This window comes from Aegilops tauschii, chromosome 6 (genome assembly GCF_002575655.3).
Source record: "Aegilops tauschii subsp. strangulata cultivar AL8/78 chromosome 6, Aet v6.0, whole genome shotgun sequence".
Taxonomy (NCBI): Eukaryota; Viridiplantae; Streptophyta; class Magnoliopsida; order Poales; family Poaceae; genus Aegilops; species Aegilops tauschii.
Window position 1 is genome coordinate 485,334,059 of NC_053040.3, and position 19,226 is coordinate 485,353,284.

The 19,226-nt window shown below is 45.8% G+C and overlaps 2 protein-coding genes across 2 annotated transcripts; one reads left to right on the forward strand and one right to left on the reverse strand.

Annotated features, from left to right (window-relative positions):
* Positions 1-276: 276 nt before the first annotated feature.
* LOC109733945 (P-loop NTPase domain-containing protein LPA1) lies at positions 277-5,517 on the reverse strand. The gene is made up of 7 exons (XM_020293159.4): positions 5,098-5,517; positions 3,237-3,526; positions 2,816-2,897; positions 2,126-2,545; positions 1,267-2,004; positions 1,035-1,139; positions 277-818 (listed from the first exon to the last, which is right to left on the reverse strand). Exons 1-7 carry the CDS (start codon positions 5,233-5,235, stop codon positions 558-560), a joined length of 2,034 nt encoding a protein of 677 aa, XP_020148748.1. The 5' UTR covers positions 5,236-5,517; the 3' UTR covers positions 277-557.
* Positions 5,518-7,159: 1,642 nt separating this feature from the next.
* LOC109758127 (uncharacterized) lies at positions 7,160-8,184 on the forward strand. The gene is made up of 2 exons (XM_020316975.3): positions 7,160-7,516; positions 7,609-8,184. The coding sequence occupies exons 1-2, from the start codon at positions 7,160-7,162 to the stop codon at positions 8,182-8,184; spliced, it is 933 nt and encodes a 310-aa protein (XP_020172564.3).
* The last annotated feature ends 11,042 nt before the right edge of the window (positions 8,185-19,226 follow it).

A 19,226-nucleotide genomic window follows, 5' to 3' on the forward strand; every position in this document is an offset into this window, starting at 1 on the left:
CACAGGAACATTTGCATGCTCATAATAGCAGTTGAAAGAGAGGAACTAGCTGAATTTGTTGCACTGGCGCTAGGCTTGGCAACTGTTGTTAACAACTACACCCAGTTGCCTCGGTTAGAAATATAATTTGTGCCACAACTCATAACTGATCTAAAATGTAATTAGATGAATTGTTGTTCAAAGCATGATCTTGCAACAGTTAAAATACGCCTTATATTTCGAAACTGGTGGGTGGAGTATGTGTCCACCGCCTGCACCGACTTCCGACAGAATATATTCTTGCGCAAATTCAGAATGCAATTTCAACTTTTCATTATTCGAGTTTCGACAAAAGGGCAAAGCCCCAGGATTCCTATATATAGCCAAGCATGAGATCCTCTAACAGTCACAACCACCAACCATAAGCTCATATGGGTACAGTAACCGGTGCAGACTCCTAAGCACCACCGGAGAATGTGCCCAGGAGCACCGCGGCTGACAGTGAACCGTGGCAGTGGTGTCTGCCGGACGGCACCACCGGCTTTTCTTCCCCCAGGGGTTGGTCGGGGGCGGCTGTGTCACGCGCACGGCATCTTTGTGGCGGCGACGTCCTTGGACATCGTGAAGAGGTCCAGGTTGTGGTGGTACCTGCCCTCCACCACGGCGTCATCTGCTCCAAGGATGCTCTCATCCATGGGCGGTGACCTCCTGGCGCCGTACCCCGCAGCCTGCTCGTCGTCGTCGGAGCAGTTGCCGTTCTCCATCACGTCCTGCATCGCTAGGTCATCGTACTCCTCGTCGGACTTGGTGGAGTGCTCGTCGACGGAGCCTGCCTCAATCTGAAGGAAACGGTTGGCACAGAAAACACTTAGCAATCTGGTTCACTGATGCACAGGCTTTGAAATGAGGCACGCTATCAACTGGCGTTCCTGGTTAGTATATGGCACAATATATTTGGAGTTTTAGGAAGCACCAGCTGCAATCAAGTGTCTGCTACCACAACAGAAGTACGAGTAAATCGCACTAGAAAAATTGCTGGATAACATAGTAGCTACCTCATGAACATCTCTTTCTTCATCAGTTAGATCCTCATCAGTTTCAGCATCAGGTGGGTCGTCAGCATCTTCTTCACTACCATAGACTGAATAATCCTCCATATGCTGGAAAGGTCACCAGAGCATTCGTTAGATCGGAATGCATAGCATCAGCAATCGACTAAAAAAACATTAACACATTACTGCCAGTATTAATAACAAACATATCTTAGTGTTGATGCACAACACATACCTCTTTGGAGGCGCAGTCTGACGTCTTTGGTGAACTGCAGCATGAGGAGAAGTATCTACCGCCTGTCTCGATGCCATCAGCCCTCAGGTCATCTACACTTCCAGCATGGCTGGTGCCACCACCTGTGTCACTCAGCCACGCGCTAATCCCGAAAGAACCAAACTGGAGATTAACTGACTCCGCCTTCCCAATTTGTGATGGGTTAACCATATGATTTCCTACTGATCTACCACTGCCTGTACTGCCATTAGCATTGCCATCACCTGAATCTACATGCCAAGCCTTAGTCACCGAACCATCAGGGTTAAGGAGAGCCATCAGATTCCTCGAAGACCCCTTCCTTTGAATGAACTGGAACATGCCCTTGGAACCCAAGGAGTTAGCTGCACGTTGGTTCCTGTATTCCTCATCCACTACAGGAACAGTGTTTGTGTTGAGGTCATACAGCTGCTCCCCAACTTCTCGCCGGCGAAGACAGCTGAAAACCGTGGCGTGTATCGCTGCCACGCTCTGGTCAACGTTAGTGTTGTTAATTTTCGGCACAAGATGCTTGTCTGCTCGGTTGCAAAGGTATTCCTGGATAGCCCTGATGTTCCGAATGTACTTGATGTATCTGTTCTTTGCTGGGTCCAGTGTCATGTACTTTGCGCGCACAGCAAACCGTTCCATGTGCTTCTCCTCATTTGCAATGTATACCATAAATGGTATTATGGAAGGATGTTTCTTCATTAGCCCCATCTATTAGATATTCAAAATAAAATATAGCTTAGTCCATTCATCAGTGCAACAAAATATATAACAGGTAAACGACGCGAGAGCTGTAATAGAATATTAGTGTTGCTTCTGGACTAGTACGCACCACAAAATTGAGGCTCAAATGAACTCCTTCAACAATAACAGATTGCTTCTGCTCTTCCCAGGATGTAATTAATCTGTCCAGGCTGTCGATGACCATCTCGCTTTGAGCCTTGAACCCTTCTATTGCCATTTGTTTGCTGCCAATCAGCTCGGTCCTAGGAGGTAATACTGAGGAGCCGTGACGAGATTTAACATCTGAAGTGTCATCTTGGCCTTCACTGGTGTTAGGATGAGAAACCATTGCGAGCTTCTTCGCCTGGCGCTTAGCCTTTGACTGAGCAACTGCAACAGGGTCCAAGTATTCTCCTGCATGGTAGGTTGATGCATAGAGAAGAGGATTTTGCTTTTCATCTGCAAAGCTTCTCATCATATGGCGTATAGAATCAGTAGAAACCACTGTCGTTATGCCCAATCTACTACCCTGGATAAAACAAACAGACTGTATTTAGCATTCAGAAAAGAGTCAGCATCACGTATCTCTTTAATTTACAGTGCAATCTTCTAAAAGCAACAAGAAACACAACAGAGCAGGAAAAGGTGTCAAAACGCTTTAAATTGGTATTTGATATGCAGATACTTATCATTAAATGCTTCTGTGTGTACCAAACTACTGTGTCACTGGTGTTCTATATAGTATAGCTATCACCTATCCAGAAATGGCTGAGACGCTTAGGTTAGAAAATTAACATACCAACAGAGACGATAGGGTGGACTTGCCGCATCCGCTTGTCCCACACAAGAGTACTGTCACCGATTCCTTTTTCTCCTTAATTCTGATCAGAATAATTGGAAAAAGACAGAATTGCAAAAATTAGCTGCCGTTGAATTCATTGAGTAGCTACCTATGGGCGCACCGAGATGACTTGGGTGATATATGCATATTTCATTGGAGCATAGTGCATGCACCGTGCTCATAAGAATAATTTAGCTTTTTTCGAAGGAATCATCTGACTTTAACAAAGCACGCTAAGCATAAATGTCTGTCCTAAGCCTGCTCAGTTGTGGACATAATAGATGACTAGGAGCTGTAAATGAAATAGATGAAGAAATATGCTAGTTGGATTGCTTCTAATTCATATGAACTCAATAAGATACAGATAGGGTAAAGTTACCTGCAAGCAAGAAGCAAGTCGGCCTTCTGGTTTGGTCCAACATACTTGTAAGAAGAGAGTGCATCACACACGATATTCAGAAACCTCTCTCTTGAAACAAGAATCGTTGTTTGTGTCTTGTACAATTCGAAGGGCAAGCTGCTGCTACTTGCGTCTGGAATTTCTGTGTTAAGCATCTCAGCATCTTCTCCAATGCCCATGCTAGAGACATTTTCTTCTTTAACAGCCCTGTCCGACCTTGATGCATCCAAGAATTCACTCCTCATCACACTGAATACTCTCTTGCTAATCTGACGGTGACAACAAGGGAGACAAAAAAGAAACTGTTAAACTCCACACACCAATAAAAATAAGTTGTGCACACGAACGGCGTATTAGTTCGCAGCTTATCAAAATAGACGATGAGGAAAATAAGATACGCCAAACAGTCATGACCAAATCAGAGTAAGAAAATTAAGTTAAGTGAGAACCTGATACCAGAGCTCAGGTCAACTCCAAGATGCATATTTGCTTAGGCAGCTAACCAAAATGGACGATGAGAAAAACAAGATATGCCAAACAGTCATGACCAAATCATAGTAAGAAAATTACGTCAAGTGAGAACCTGATGCCAGAGCTCAGGTCAACTCCAAGATGCATATTTGCTTGTAGGAAGCTAATCGAAATGGAAGATGAGGAAGACAAGATACGCCAAACAGTCATGACCAAATCAGAGTAAGAAAATTATGTCAAGTGAGAACCTGATACCACAGCTCAGGTCAAATCCAAGATGCATATTGGCTTAGGAAGCTATAATCGAAATGGACGATGAGGAAAACAAGATATGCCAAACAGCCATCACCAAATCAGAGTACAGAAAATTACGTCAAGTGAGAACCTGATACCGGAGCTCAGGCCAGTTCCAAGATACAGACTAGAACGGTAGCCCGTCAAGCTACAGTTCCCGAGCATAAAGATCATTGGCAAGGCAAAGCCTAGATGTCTATATCATCATAACATGGTGATGTCTCTGTCATCAGAGCACAATAGATCGAAGAAAGGAATAGCGATTCACACTAGGTGTAGCAAGGGGCAACGGTATGTGACGATAATGACCCCCAAGTAAAGTATCACCAAAAGACAAAATTCAGTCTGCAACAAGAGGAATAGCTTGGACAAAATACGCGGAATCAGATCCAATCTTTTGTTGCAAAGAATGACCCTGGCCAAAAGATGGCGAAAAGGATATGAGAGTTTCCTGTCGAATCCAATCCAAGGGAAGTGAACCGACCCGGGGGAGCTTGGATTGGATTGAGCCAAGAACATGATGTGCTCATCGATTGGCGGAGCAGTTGTCGCCTTCCCATGTCAAAATCGCCCCACCGCCAAACACTATGCCAGGCATGCCTAACTACATCGCTTGAGCAAAGAAGAACCAATTCAACACCCTGCTAGGCATGTGCTGTCCGTGAATGAACATGAAGGATCCATGGCATCTACTAGAACATAATAGAAGCAGGCAGAGGCAGTTGTCACCTTGCCGTGTCAAAATCGTCCCACTGCCAAACACTATGCTGGGCATGCCTAACTACATCGTCTGAACCAGGAAGGAGCAATTCAAGCAGCAGCGCGAGAACTCTATGCTGCACATGTTGCTGGCCATGGAGGATCCATGGCATCTAAAACAGAGCAGAAGCAGGCAGTTCCGTCCTCAGTCTAATCTAATCGCGGCATGACGCGAGCGTGTCCCGTGAGGGCGCGCGAGGGCCTCCAATCGGAGGCGAGCGGCCCTCCATTGCTCGGGAGGGATCAAGATCGCGGACAGCGAGAGCGGCAGCAGAGAGGGGAAGGAGATGGGGGGAGGGGAGGGGGGACGACGGACCTTGAAGGCGTGGCGAGCCTTGCAGCCCATGAGCTGGAGGGTGCTCTGCAGGACGGGGCGCGTGTACCGGAACGCCCGCCGGCCGCCGCCGTCGGCGACGGCAATGTAGAGCAGCTTGGGCGGCGCCGTCTCCGCCATGGCCGGGCCCGGATCAGGGACCCTCACGGAGCCCGCTGGGTCAAAGATGGGGTTTTGAGGCGCATTGCGGCGGCGGGGTCATGGGCGCGGGCATGAGCGTGGGCGTGGGGCGGTGGGGGAGGGCCGAGAAGGCAAGCAAGCAGGTGTCGTCACGACGTCCACGCCGCGCGCGCCCATTGCTTCCACATGGCCGCGCTCCCTCTCCCTCTCTCTCTCCGCTCTGCACGAGAGGAGTCGTCGCCTTCCTCCTCCGCTTTCTCTCTCTAAAGTTGTGGGATTTGGCCTCCCTCCTCTGCTTTTCTCCTCTCCTCCTTCCGCTTTTATTGCCTCCTGCCTCTCACCTTTTTTTTCTCTCTTTTCTTTTACCCTTTTTTTATAGAGCTATTAATGTACAAATAATAAAAGTGCTACTTGAAGACGTGGCGTCGACCCGTTGGCTGGGCAGCTGGGGTTGTTGCTAGCCCACCCGAGTTCGAGTCCCGACTCAGACTCGCTCATAAATGCTATCTCCTAAGGAGCGTTCACCATCTAAGAGGGTCCTTAATTTAAGATATGTTATTAAACTTTGTTAATGCAATTAATAAAACTGACACACATTGAACGAGGAACAAAGCAAGTACTTTTTCCTCCTGCTTTAAATCAAAGCTTTGATTTGAACATCAACATGGTTGTATCCCATTTGCAAGGTTGCGGTGTCACATCCTTGCTAACCGAGGTTCGGTTACCGTCGGGAACGAATTTGGTATCTCGCCCAGGTGGGCCCCCTTAATATATTGTCCACGAGGATTCTCCCCTATTAGTTCTCGTTTTAAATGGCTCGAATATAACTTTGACAGCAATCACGAGATTCTAATAGTCCAGTATTATTCTTATTGAATTTTATTTGTTTTCGAATCCCTCTTGTGTGGATCTTTTCGTGCGAATGGTTGTATCTGTCCATCGTCTATACGTGGCACTGGCTGTAGTATTAAGGCTGTGTTTGTTTGGGTTTTAGAGACCAGTTTCCGGTAGAAATAAGCTGAAGCCGTAACAAACAGCTAAAATGGAGCTGTTTTGGGCTCACAGTCCAAAACTGTTTCAGTCGTTTTTACGTGGTACTGGTTGAAGCGAGCCGAGCCGTGCTTCGACCCGGAAACTGTTTTGCCGCAGTGAAATTCCCACCGATGCCCTTGTTAATTCAGCCCAATTACGAAAGGAATGCCCCCGATGCCCTGTTTCAGTCGATCCCCGTCTCGTCTCCTTCATCGCTAACACACGCACGCAGAGGGCAGCGAGAGGGAGAGGAACCTAGGGTTCCGCCGCCGCCACCGCAAGAGCCGCCGGCGCCTCCGCTCTCCGCCGTCGCAAGAGCCCCCGCCGTCGCCGTCATCCACTGCCTCCACTCGCCGTCATCCGCCGCGGGAGCCGCCGCTGCCTCCACTCGCTGTCATCCCTACTCGCCGGTCCCCTCCACCGCCTCCACTCGCCTTCATCCACCGCCGGCCCCCGACGCCCACTCCCTCGTGCACCCATGTCGTCGGCTGTGGTGAGCATTTCTTGGCAGAAAATTTTATTCTTTGTGGATGCTCTACTTGCTGTATATGCTGCATAATGCTTGATGTGGATGCTCTGCTTGCTGTACATGCTGCATAATGCTTGATGTGGATGCTCTTCTTGCTTGAGGCTTGATACATGATGCATGCTTATTGTACATTGATGGGTAAATAAAGATTTCAAGCTTGCTGTTGCTATGGATGCTCTGCTTGATGTACATGTGGATGCTCAGTTTGCTTGCCGGACATGCTTGTTTGCTCGCTGCACATGCTTGTTTGCTATACTAGTTCTTCCGTGTGCTGGAGGATTAATCAGCATAGCCTTGTTGCTTGGTTGCTATACATGCTGGATATTTTGTATGCTGGTATAAATTATGGTGAAAATGAACTAGATGGAGAAGACAGCGAAGAAGGCAGCTAGGAAGGCAGACAAGGGAGACAAGACAGACAAGGCACTTTGGGATGCATACCATACTAGGATATTTTGCGAGTTGTGTGCGAGGGAAGTTGAAGCAGGCAATAGGCCGGGGGCGTTCTTGAGTCCTAGAGGATATAAGAATTTGGGGGAGAGCTGGTTGCAGATAACTAAGAAAAGTTATGTGAGGATGCAATTCAAGAATAGATGGGAAAATCTCAAAACTATGTATTGTCAATGGAAACAATTGCAAATTGACGCATCTGGACTTGGATGGAATGCTAAGCTAGGAACCATTGATGCTGATACTGATTGGTGGAACACTCACCTAATGGTAAGTTCATGTTACTCATAGTATTTACATTGGGTTTTATATTATCTTAATTATCCATTTATCTGACCTTTTGTTCTTTTGCTATTTTTCAGAAACACCCAGAGCATGCAAAGTATAGGAATGCAGGACCACCCAACTTGGCTGAAATGGACCTCATGTTTGATGACCGTCATGTCACCGGTGCCGAGTCCGCTATCCCCGGTGAGATACCATTGGACAAGGAGGAAGTCACTATTGACGATGACTCTGATAGTGCAGAGGATGATGAAGAAGTCATCAAAGCAAAACCAAAGAAGCAGCGCAAGACCAAGTCCTGTAAAGATGATTTTTCTGCTCTAGATGAGAAGAACCCATTTGTTCGGATGTACAAGAAGGCTAGTGATGCGATATGTGTAACGGCTGAAAGTATAAAAGAAGCATCTAGCTCCAGCAAGGCTCATCCTCCCCCTTCTCCTCCGGTTGCTCCTGCCCCTCCTCCTCCGGTTGGCCCTAGTATGAATGAGGCAATGGAGATGGTTCGTGACTGTGGAGTTGAGGAAGGAACTCCTCTCTTTTTCTCTTCCAGCATGCTTTTTATGAAGCCTGAGTATAGAGAAATGTTTGCGTCGGTTCAGACCAAGGAAGGAAGGTTTGATTGGCTCGAGAGAGCGCATGATTATGCTATGTAACTTTTCGTTTAGAATAATTGCTTAGTTCTTTGCTTGGATTATGCTATGTTGTTGGTCTGTACTATTATTGACATTCGTGTGTGAACTATTTTCTTTACTGAATGTGAACTATTTGGTTATTTGAATGCTATTTTCCCATATGTATGAATAATGGATATGACAACTAATGTTGTTGTCATGTTGCATTTGTAGACTGATGGAATTGACGACAGAGGTGGTGACGATGATGATGCTAACATAAAGACAGTACAACTTCAAAACTTGCTCAAGTTAAGTACTGATCTCGCAACCTTAGGTCAAATGGCTATGCACTACAGCAAATCTCGTTTGAATAAGCAACGTAGGCAACCTAGGAGGATTGCAGTACAAACTGGTTATGAATGGGTGATGGAAAAGTTGGCACGTCCTAAATCTTGCTACAAAATGTTTAGAATGTATCCAGATGTTTTCTTGAGTTTGCATGGTGTGTTAGTGAATGACTACCATTTGGAGTCAACTAGCGAGATGAACTCATTGGAATGTCTGGGCATGTTCTTGTGGATGCTTGGAGGCCCTCAATCATTTCGCCAAGCCGAAGATCGGTTTGTTCGGTCAACTGAAACAATCCATAGGAAGTTCAATCATGTGTTGCACTGTGTAAATTCCTTAGGAACATCATCAAACCTATAGATCCTACGTTCACAGATGTGCATCCAAAAATTAGGGACAAGCGTTTCTGGCCTCACTTCAAAGGTTGTATTGGAGCAATTGATGGAACTCACATTCCCGTTATAGTTCCAGCAAAAGAGACCTGTAACTATATGGGACGACATAGTTACACAAGTCAAAATGTGTTGGCAGTTTGTGACTTTGACATGAGATTTACCTTTGTCGTTGCCGGTTGGGCGGGGTCGGTACATGACACACGGATTTTCCATCACAGTATCGAGAAGTATGCTACTACTTATCCCGCGCCTCTTAAAGGTACACAAATCAAGTGTTAGAATTTTGTATAGAATGTTTCTATTATTTTGTACATGTTCTCTAATTTATTCTCTATGGATGTAGATATGTACTACCTTGTTGATTCCGGTTATCCAAACCGGGTGGGATATCTAGCTCCTTACAAAGGGACAACCTATCACCTTGCGGAATTTCATGCTGGACGCCGCCCACCGAGTGGTAAATTTGAGGTGTTCAATCATGATCATTCTTCTCTTCGGAATGTGATTGAACGCTCATTTGGTGTGCTCAAGCAGAAATGGCGCATCCTAAGGGATGTGCCACACTTCAAGGTGGGAAGTCAGACGATGATTATCAGTGCTTGCATGACGCTTCACAATTTCATTAGGGACAGCAAGCTACGCGATAAAGAGTTTGATAAATGTGATGAGAATGAAAATTACATGCCTGCAGTCTCACGGTCAACACCTTTGCTTGGCGACGCCGTTCCCACTTCCTCTGATGAAGGCAACATGAACGACACGCGTGATAGGATTGCGAACTCTTTGTTTATTGCGCGACAAGCTACATAGATTAGTATTTGTACGACATCTAATTATATGTACGGATTATGAATTATATGGACAGTCTAATCCTTTAGCTCTCTTTTGTACGGATTATTAGTCATATGGACTATCTTTTGTATTGTATGGGCAATTGTGACTTGCATGAAGTAGCGATGTGACAACATAATTCTTTTGCTCACTATTATTCTATGTATATATGAGCAAGAAAGTGAGAAAAATATTTTTATGAAAGATTTTATGCATTACCATAAAACAAATCATTCCCTGTCAGTCAAGATACCATTTAAACAATCTATTAACACTAAATCAACAAGTTACACTGATCTCAGTACTCTAAGAGCATTTTAGGCTTTTCATCACCTCAGAGTCGTTTCCACAGCTGCGTTGCCAAACAGCTAACCTTTACTACAGCTGTTTCCGCGGCACAACAGTTTTGCCAGCACAGCAAGTCCACAGCTGAATCTGTTGAAACTGAAGCCCAAACAAACACAGCCTAAATCGCCTTGGTTATGCCGGTGTTCCCGCGTGAGAATTAATTAATTAATTAGGAGAAGAGATCAGACAGGAACAAGTGAGATTTTTATATGAGGACAAGAAAAGTGCAGCTTTGGATTAGGCATCCATCTGCACTAGGTGTTGGGCACGTAGGTGAGTACTCTTGTTTAATCCAGCGATATATTTGGCGGCCTATGCATAAATCAATCTCTTTCTTAGAAAGAACCATGGGGACAAAAATTGAACTGCTATTTACAGACTGACTTGATTTTCATTTCACTCAAATAGCAAAACTAAACTTGTATTTGCAATCAAGTCGGTGCTTAGTAGTTGAATTACTAAAACTCCGAGTACGGACTTCATTCCGATTGTCTGGACTGGAAATTCGAAAATAACTATGTAGTACAGTATAATATTTAATTTATCCCGAAACGTATTCATTGAACTGTAGTACGGTATTCTTGCTATCATACGTACATCACAAAAATAATTGCTGCTCAAAGTTACATGTGTTAAGGACCATATCAGTGTCCAAAATATCACAAACTGGAGGGAGTAGCTTGTACAAATTGTAACCGCGAATAGGATAAAAGAAAGGGTGGTGTTTCCCTCGCAAAAAAAGTGGTGATGTTTTACAGATTGTCAAAAGAAAGGGCGATGTTTTACAGTGGTGCGAATAAAAATGATCTAGACGGGGCATATGTTACAAACTTTTTTTCTTAGAAAAAAAAAAGAAAAATCGCTCGGATCAAATTTGGTAAAGTTTGGCCGATCGTCCGTGTGCGCGATTCCATTATGCTGTTTGCGGCCGGCCGTGGAACCTAGTACGTGCGTGCGTGCACGCGTGACGAGAACCAGCGGCGGCGAGGGCCGGCGTCCGTCCGTTGTTGTAGGATAGATCCCTCTCCCTTTAATTTCTTTCCGGCCGGCACCTTTGCTTTTGCACCCTCTTTCGTTCCCTTTTTGCTTTTCGTACCACGTGTGTAGAACAAACAAACAAACAAATGAGATGGCCGTCCGTCCATGGCGGGCGAGACCAGATGGGTTCGGACGGCGGCGATCGGAATCGGATCGACGACGTACGCCGACCGGCCGCCTCCAGAAGACAGACGTATCTATCTACATCGCTCATAGGTATAGAAAGACATAGACGGACCCTCCTTGAACCAAGATAAAACACAGGGCAAAGTCTAGACGTGCGAGGTCCTCAAGAAGAAAAAGAAAAAGTCTCACTGACCGACCCTTTCACGAAAAAATCCATGCAATTCGGGTCGCGGTCGGTTCCTGCTGCACTCGACACGCGTGCGTGCATGCGTGCGTGCGTATGTAAATACGTTCTTCTTTTTACATCCGTATGTAAATACGTTGGGTGGACGACTGCCGGCACGGTCGATCGGGTGGCCGGTGCTCTCCTCTCCTCTACCACCACTACTCCATCCGTTCATTAACTTATGGTGTATAAACTGAATTTCGTGAACAACGTTTGACCACCGACTGCGCTTTTAATATGCGATTTATATGGTACTCTCTCAGTTTACAGGGCGTGCGTGTACCCCTAGGTCGTCAATTTAATCAACCTAATACAAGTCATATATTACAAAAAATATACCAATATAAACTTCAGATGTTCTATTTTCAAAAGGTATAATTTTTGTGTTATATAGTTTATATTAGAGTGATAAAATTGGCAACCTAGGTATGCGCGTAGGACTTGTAAACTGAAACGGAGGGAGTATGATACAAAAGCATGTCTATACGTACATAAATTGCACATTGATGGAGTAGTGGTTGATCAAATCCTTATATATCTGGGAAGCTCAATAGGACGAGAAGCAAGGGGCGAGTACTTTCGCATGTTTTTAAATTAAAAAAGGTTGTTGTGGTGAGTACAACTTCGACACTAATCAATAGATTCTAACAGTCCATTTTTATTTTTATTGGATTTATTTTATCATGCTATCTCTTTAAATCAATGGCATGCATTTCATAATCTATTTGATTGGGTTTTGAGGCGCATTGCGGCGGCGGGGTCATAGCCGCGGGCACAGGCATGGGCGTGGGGGCGGTGGGGGAGGGCCAAGAAGGCAAGCAAGTGTCGTCAGGAAGACCACGCCGTGCACGCCCATGGCTTCCACATGGTCGCGCTCCCTCCCTCTCTCTTTGGCTCCGCTCTGCACGAGTCGTCACCTTCCTCCTTGGCTTTCTCTCTCTGAAGTTGTGGGATTTGGGCTCCCTCCCCTGCTTTTCTCCTCTTCTCCTTCTGCTTTTATTGCCTCTTGCCTCTCTCGGTTTTCTCTCTCTCTTTTCTTTCATTACCACCGTTTCAATTTTTTAGAGCTAGGAGTATTAATGTACAATAATAAAAGTGCTACTTAAACAACCATTTTAAAAAACACTATTCCCTGAAAAAACACTATTACACTATTAATATAAATTTATATGTTATGAAATCCTATCTATAAGTAAGTTATTTGTATGATTTTTTCAAAGACTTGCTAGTAATTTTATTATTCTTGTATGAAAGTTCTTTTAAAAGTTGGTTTTACTTAATAAATGTAAGATCTCACGAATCTCGATGTAATTTTGCACGGATCTAAGTGTAAGATCTCACGAATATAGCATTGACTGAGGCATAACCAAGTCTCGGCCGACTGAGGTTTAGCAAGACTATGTGTAAATTGCATACTGGTGAAGTAATTGTTGAACCAATTAGTAACTTATTAGCAAAACTTAAATGCCTCGATGAGTACTTTCTCCTGCTTTTAATCAAAACTTTGTTTTAAACATCAATATGCCCACATAGCCCACTGGCAAGGTCATAGTGCGCATCCTTGTCCTTACTGAGTGGGACTCGATTACAGTCGTAAACAAATTCCGGTATCTCGCCCAGGTGGGCTCCTTAATATATTGTCCATGACTTCAGGAGGCTCCTCATCTCGTTTTAAATTTCTCGAATATTACATTGAAAGTAATCACGAGATTGTAGTAATAGTACAATATTATTCTTACTGGATTTTATTTTATCATACTTTACTCTTTGGCACAACCATGCAGTAGGATCGTTTCTTGTGTCAATAATTTTTGATTCGGTCCCTCTTGTGTGGATCTTTTCGTGTGAATGGCTGTATCTGTCCATCGTCTACACGTGGCACTGGTAGTACTATTAAATTACCTTGGTTACGTCGGTGTTCCCGCGTGAGAATTGATTAATTAATTAGGAGAAGAGATCAGACAGGAACAAGTGAAATTTTTATATCAGGGCAGGAAAAGTGCAGCTTTGGATTAGGCATCCATCCGCACTAGGTGTTGGGCACGTAGGTGAGTACTCTTGTTTAACCCAGCGATATCTTTGGCGGCATATGCATAAATCTATCTACTTTTTTTTAAGAAAGAACCATGGGGACAAGAATTGAACTGCTATTTACACGGCTGACTTGATTTTCACTCAAATGGTGTAGCAAATAAAACTTGTATTTACGACCTCCGACCCAAATCTTTACATTATTCTCAATTTCATATGTACATCACAAAAATTACCGTTTGGACAAAGTCACGTGTGTGTGTGTTATAAGGACCATATCAGTCTCCAAAATACCGCTCCAGTTTGTTTTTCTAGACCCGGCAGCAGTGACGCTTCACGCCTCATCCTTTTTGGGACGTTGTCGTGGATCCTAGATGTCTTCGGCCGAACCTCGACAAGATGTTAGGCTTGTTCTCGTTTCACGTTCATCCTTTGATGTACTTTGTAAGTGAGCCTCCCCATCATGTTGTACCGTTCGGCCGAATACTTTGTTGTGTTGTTGTTGTATATATGAATCGGTGCAAAAACTTGTTTCGAGAGTAGCTTATATGTAAACCTGTTTCTTGCCTTCTGAAAAAAAAATAAAAAAAGAACAAACCCGCAAAAAAAAGGAGAAAAAAAGAATAAAATCGCTGCGCCGCAGCTTGCCTTGTGAGCTCTTTTTTCTCCTCGAGAAGGCCAAAGGCCACACATCGTCCGTGCGCGATTCCGTTGTGCGGTTGCGGCCGGTCGTGGAATCGTACGTGCATGGCGAAAACCAGCGGCGATGGCCGGCGTCCGTCCGTTGTTGCAGGATGGATCCCTCTCCCTTTCCGCTCCGGCCGGCCGGCACCTTTGCCTTTGCACCTTCTTTCTTTTCCTTTTTTTGTTGCTCTTCGTATCATAATACGTGTGTGAAACAAACTAACGAGGACGGCCGTCCGTCCATGGCGGGCAGAGACCAGCTGCATTGCATGGATGGATTCGGACGGCGACGACGGGATCGGATCCACGACGTACGCCGACCGGCCGCCTCCAGAAGACAGACCCTCCATCGCTTATAGATAGGCCATTAATAGACGGACCCTCCTTGAACGAAGATAAACACCGGACCAAGTCTAGACGTGTGCCAGCGAGTATACGACGGTGCATGGCGACCGTTGACTCACTCACTCACCCTTTCAAGGCAGCCAAGAGAAAATCCATTCAGTTCGGGTCTCCGTCGGTCGTCGAAGGATCCACCAGAAGTCTATGTCGGCCGGATCCCCAAGGGCCTCCTGTAGACACAACTCCACAAGCCCCCCGCCGATGAAAAAACACACCGATGGAATGTGGATTGTGGATTGGGCAGAGAGAATATTATTCCTCCTATGGGACTACGCCACCGCTTCACATCCCCAAACTAACACGAAGACTCTTTAAAGAGAAACTGAAAAAAATTACCCATACTGTTGTATGACAGGTCTGGGGCTCCGACGACGAGCTCACCGCCATCTAAAACTATGCACCGACGCCCACTTCTCGATCTAGCTAGGCCGGACCACCAATGAAGAACTCTGTGCTGGATCCTTCGGCCGCCGCCGCCACGCACCGCATGACGAAGGACATCCCTCGGGCACACATGTCCTCAGGCTTTGCTCGGCGACGCGCCCTTACGGCAGCGAGAGGGTTTGATGAAGGGTTGGCGGCTAAGTTACATGGCCGTCTACGTCCTCGCCTCTTCGAAGAAAAACAATTCGTGCAACTGATAAGGTGCATGTTCTATTTCCCTTTCTCCGTTGTTGTTGCACTTTTCCCTTTAATATTTGTGTGTGAAAAGAACCATGTATTGTTTTCCCTCAAAAAGTAAAAAGAAGAATAAACATGGGCGGGTGGTGCATGGGCGGATTTGGACTGTGACGACGGGCGGACTGGACCGTCGATGTATGCCGTCCGCCTGGCTACAACACTAAGGGTAAAGTTTTTGGTTTGCCTTGAAGTTGAATTGAATTCATCCTTTTCCCGTTTTCTTGTTTTTATTTTAGAACTAGTAATGACAAAGTATACTAGCCCGGTGCAAAAACAACATATAATAATGCTGAAAGTACCACCACTCCATCCGTTCATTAACTTATGGTGTAAACCGAATTTCGTCAACAACGTTTGACCAGAATTGTTTTTTTTTTTGCAAGTACCAATTGCGCTTTCAATATAGGATTTATATGCTACAAAAGCATGTCTATTCGTACATAAACTGCACATTGATGGGGTAACTGTTGATCAAATCCATATATTTGCTACCCTAAATATGACGAGAAGAAAGGCGCGAATACTTTCGCATGTTTTTAAATTACAAAGGTTGTTGTCGTGAACATTGGCATAATTTGTCGAGTATAACTTTGGCACTAATCAACAGATTCTAATTGTACAGTTTTATTCTTATAGGATTTATTTTATCATGCTAGCTCTTTAAATCGACGGCACACATTTCACAATCCATAAAAAAGGGAAAAATGCATGATCCTATATTTCTTTGTTGTGTCAGTCGTTTTCTATTTTTGTGTTGATCTTTTGTGTCAGTTGGTTGTATCTGTTCTTCGCGGACAGGTGGCAGTACTATTAAATCGCCTTGATTGTGCCGACTGTTCCCATGTGAGAATTAATTAGATTAGACAGGAACAAGTGAGATCTTGAGAGCAGACAGGAACAAGTGATGTTTATATATCAGGGAAAAAAGGGGTGCAACTTTGGATTAGGCATCCATCTGCGCTAGGTGTCGAGCACGTACGTAAGTACGTACTCTTGTTTAATCCAGCAATATTTTTTGCACCATATATACAAATCTACCTCTTCTTCGGCAGTAACCATCAGACAAATACGCACTTGTTCTCTACGCGGCTAAATCAGATTTTACTACATGTATGTCACAAGTAATGGTTTGGAGATATTTTCAGTCAATTAAAAAACCTTGAAAAGATTGAAATTTTAGAAACCATATGCACGGGATTTATGGAATCTTGTAGTTTCTCTTACTTTCTATACAAATATTAAAAAACGAATTACTGGTGTACATCTTGAAGACTGGTCAATGTTCAAATAGCAGTACAGGGAGTATAGTTTATAAATTGTGATGCTAATTTGTACTACTCCACCCAGCACATGAAAAGTGATGCTCCCACTTTTGAGTGCGGCATTTTAAAGACTGGTCCCTGGTGTGCCTGGAATTCAGAAATAATAATAATAAACTCTATATAGAAGTTTTTAAAAAGTTTTTTTCCTGTAAATACAAATGCATTTTCTCTATATACCTGCAAAGTTGGACTGAAGTTGAAGCACTTATTTTGAGACGAAGGGAGTATAACGATTTGTATGGATTTATTTCAGGATTTCGGCGATGCGCTTTCAGTGGGAAGAGACGTTCCTGTCGACGACGAGACGCCTAGGCTGACTTCGTAAATCTCAAGATGATATGCCGGCTCAATCTCTCGAAGGTGCTCATAGGGATATGGTGTGCGTGTGTGCGTTCATGGGGGTGAGAGCAACTCTAGCAGACCCCGCATCCCGCCGGCCCACAAAACACGTTTGCAGTTCACGCAAAACCGCTTTTGCGGGCCGGCACGGGCTGGCACAGATGCAGACCCCCCAAACGGATGCGTAAAAAAGTATATTCACGGAATATGCTTTTCTACGGGTCGGCTTCTGCGGGTTCTGCTCGGGCACCACCGCGACGACCCGCAAACAGAGAAACTGCAAATCTCACATTTGACATAGGGTTTCACAAACAAGTTCAAATTCAAACGACATAAACAGTTTTACACGCAAATAAAAGTCAAGATCATTACGGCAAACGCAAAAGAGGGCCCTGCAAAGGTTTGCGCGCATGTCCGCATCATCTTGGGGGTCGATCTTCACTCCGCGCCATTGAGTCCATCTTGAAGTTTATCGGCGCTACCGAATCTACCCCCGTCGCTTGTTCCAACTCCCGCACCGAAATCATCTACATTGCCACCATATGGAGCAGAGAAAATATCACCGGAGCTGTAACACGGACCGGCCGAGGCGACCATTCTAAAAAGCTTGATCTTTCAAGATCGTGTAGTTCTTCGATCTTTGGCTTTCCCCAGTTTTTGCTTGCGATTGCTCATACGCTTCCGCTTCGATCTCCTCCAATTCGTCCGCACAACCATGATCATCCACGCCGCCCTCCATTTCATTGTAGTCGAATGGTTCGAAAGGGGTTTGATTAATGTCAACCGCGTTCGTGTCCAACAAGTTCACGAACTCGGTTGTTGCATTGTTCGAACCACCGCTATAGCGAACGATAACAAGTCACGAGCTATCGAGAATATTGACGAAAAATGAAAGGGAATCGCCAAGACCGAAGACGCATACCTTCCGGCCATTTCGTCGAACACCTCGCTCGCGGGGGGAGCGGCACCGTTGAACGGCATCGCCGAGCACCTCCTTGCGGGGGGATGGAGTGAGAGGTTGAAGAAGGTGGCTTCCTTGAAGCCGGAACCTTCCTCCGCTTTACGCCCGCGGCCTTGCCGACCTTCTCCGCCGCCGGCCGGGATCGCGTTGCCGCGTTGGCGCCCGGAGCGCGGGCCATCGCAGCGGGGCAGCCGGATTCCCGCCCTGCACGACCACGTTGCCCTGCCGCTTACGGGAAGGCGTGGCGTGTGCTTGGGCGACGGAGGCGGGGTCAACATGGCCGGCGACGAGATCCGCCCGAGGGGAAGGAGCGTGCACGACCTCGACGGTGACGGGGGACAGCATGGGGTTGTCCATGGTGGCGAGGAACTGCCGGGGAGAAGGAACCGGAGCTTGCGGAGGGGGGGCAATGGTGGCGGAGGGTGCGGGGAGCGGGAAAGGGCGCGCGGAAATGTCCCTCCCGCCAAATCACGCGCCGGATAGGGGTTGAGCTCGGGTCGGCCTCCCAGCCCGTGAAGATAGAGGTTGGGGGAGAAGATTTGTCGCGCCCTGCAAATATATTTGCGGGCCGGGGCGGGATGCGGAGTCTGATCGTGCAGATTTTTCGGCCCCGACCCGCAATTTGGCGGTTATTTTGCGGGCCGGGGCGGGATGCGGGGTCTGCTAGAGTTGCTCTGAGTGTGCACGTATCATTGAACGCTTGCGTTTGTACTGTGTTAAGAAAAAGGAAAAAAATGCAGGCACAAATACGACAAAATAACATTTCGATCCACATGTTCGTTCTTTTTATGCACAGTGCACATGAAATATTTGTCGACGAAATCTCTTATACACGAGCCACACATATGTATGTCTATGTGTATGCAAATCGTCCTCCTCCAGAATTTTTGTACTAGGTGTAGAAAGAATGTTTTGGATTGGAGAAACGAAAAAGGCTACTTCTCCAAACGCGCTTCATCGTGCTCTGGACATGCTAAAGGTGGCGAGTGCGCGGGAATAAATGACAATGAGGCGGCCGCGGTGCACGCGATTCCGTTGTGCGATTGCGGCCTGCAAAGCTCGCCGTGTGTGCGTGCGTGCACGGCAAAACCAGCAATGGCGGGCGTCCGTCCGTTCTTGTAGAACACATCCATTTCCCTTTCCGACCCCTTTGCTTTCGCAAGTTTCTTTTCAAGAAAATAAAAAATTTATCTTCATGTGTGAAGAACAAACGTGGATGACCGTCCATGCATGACGAGTAAGACATATGCATGTGCAATTGTGCATGGATGCATTCGAACGGCCAGGAGCAATGTCGTGGCTTTTAGGCAATGACTCCCCTCCGCCAGCGACGCCGTTGCCGGCCCCGT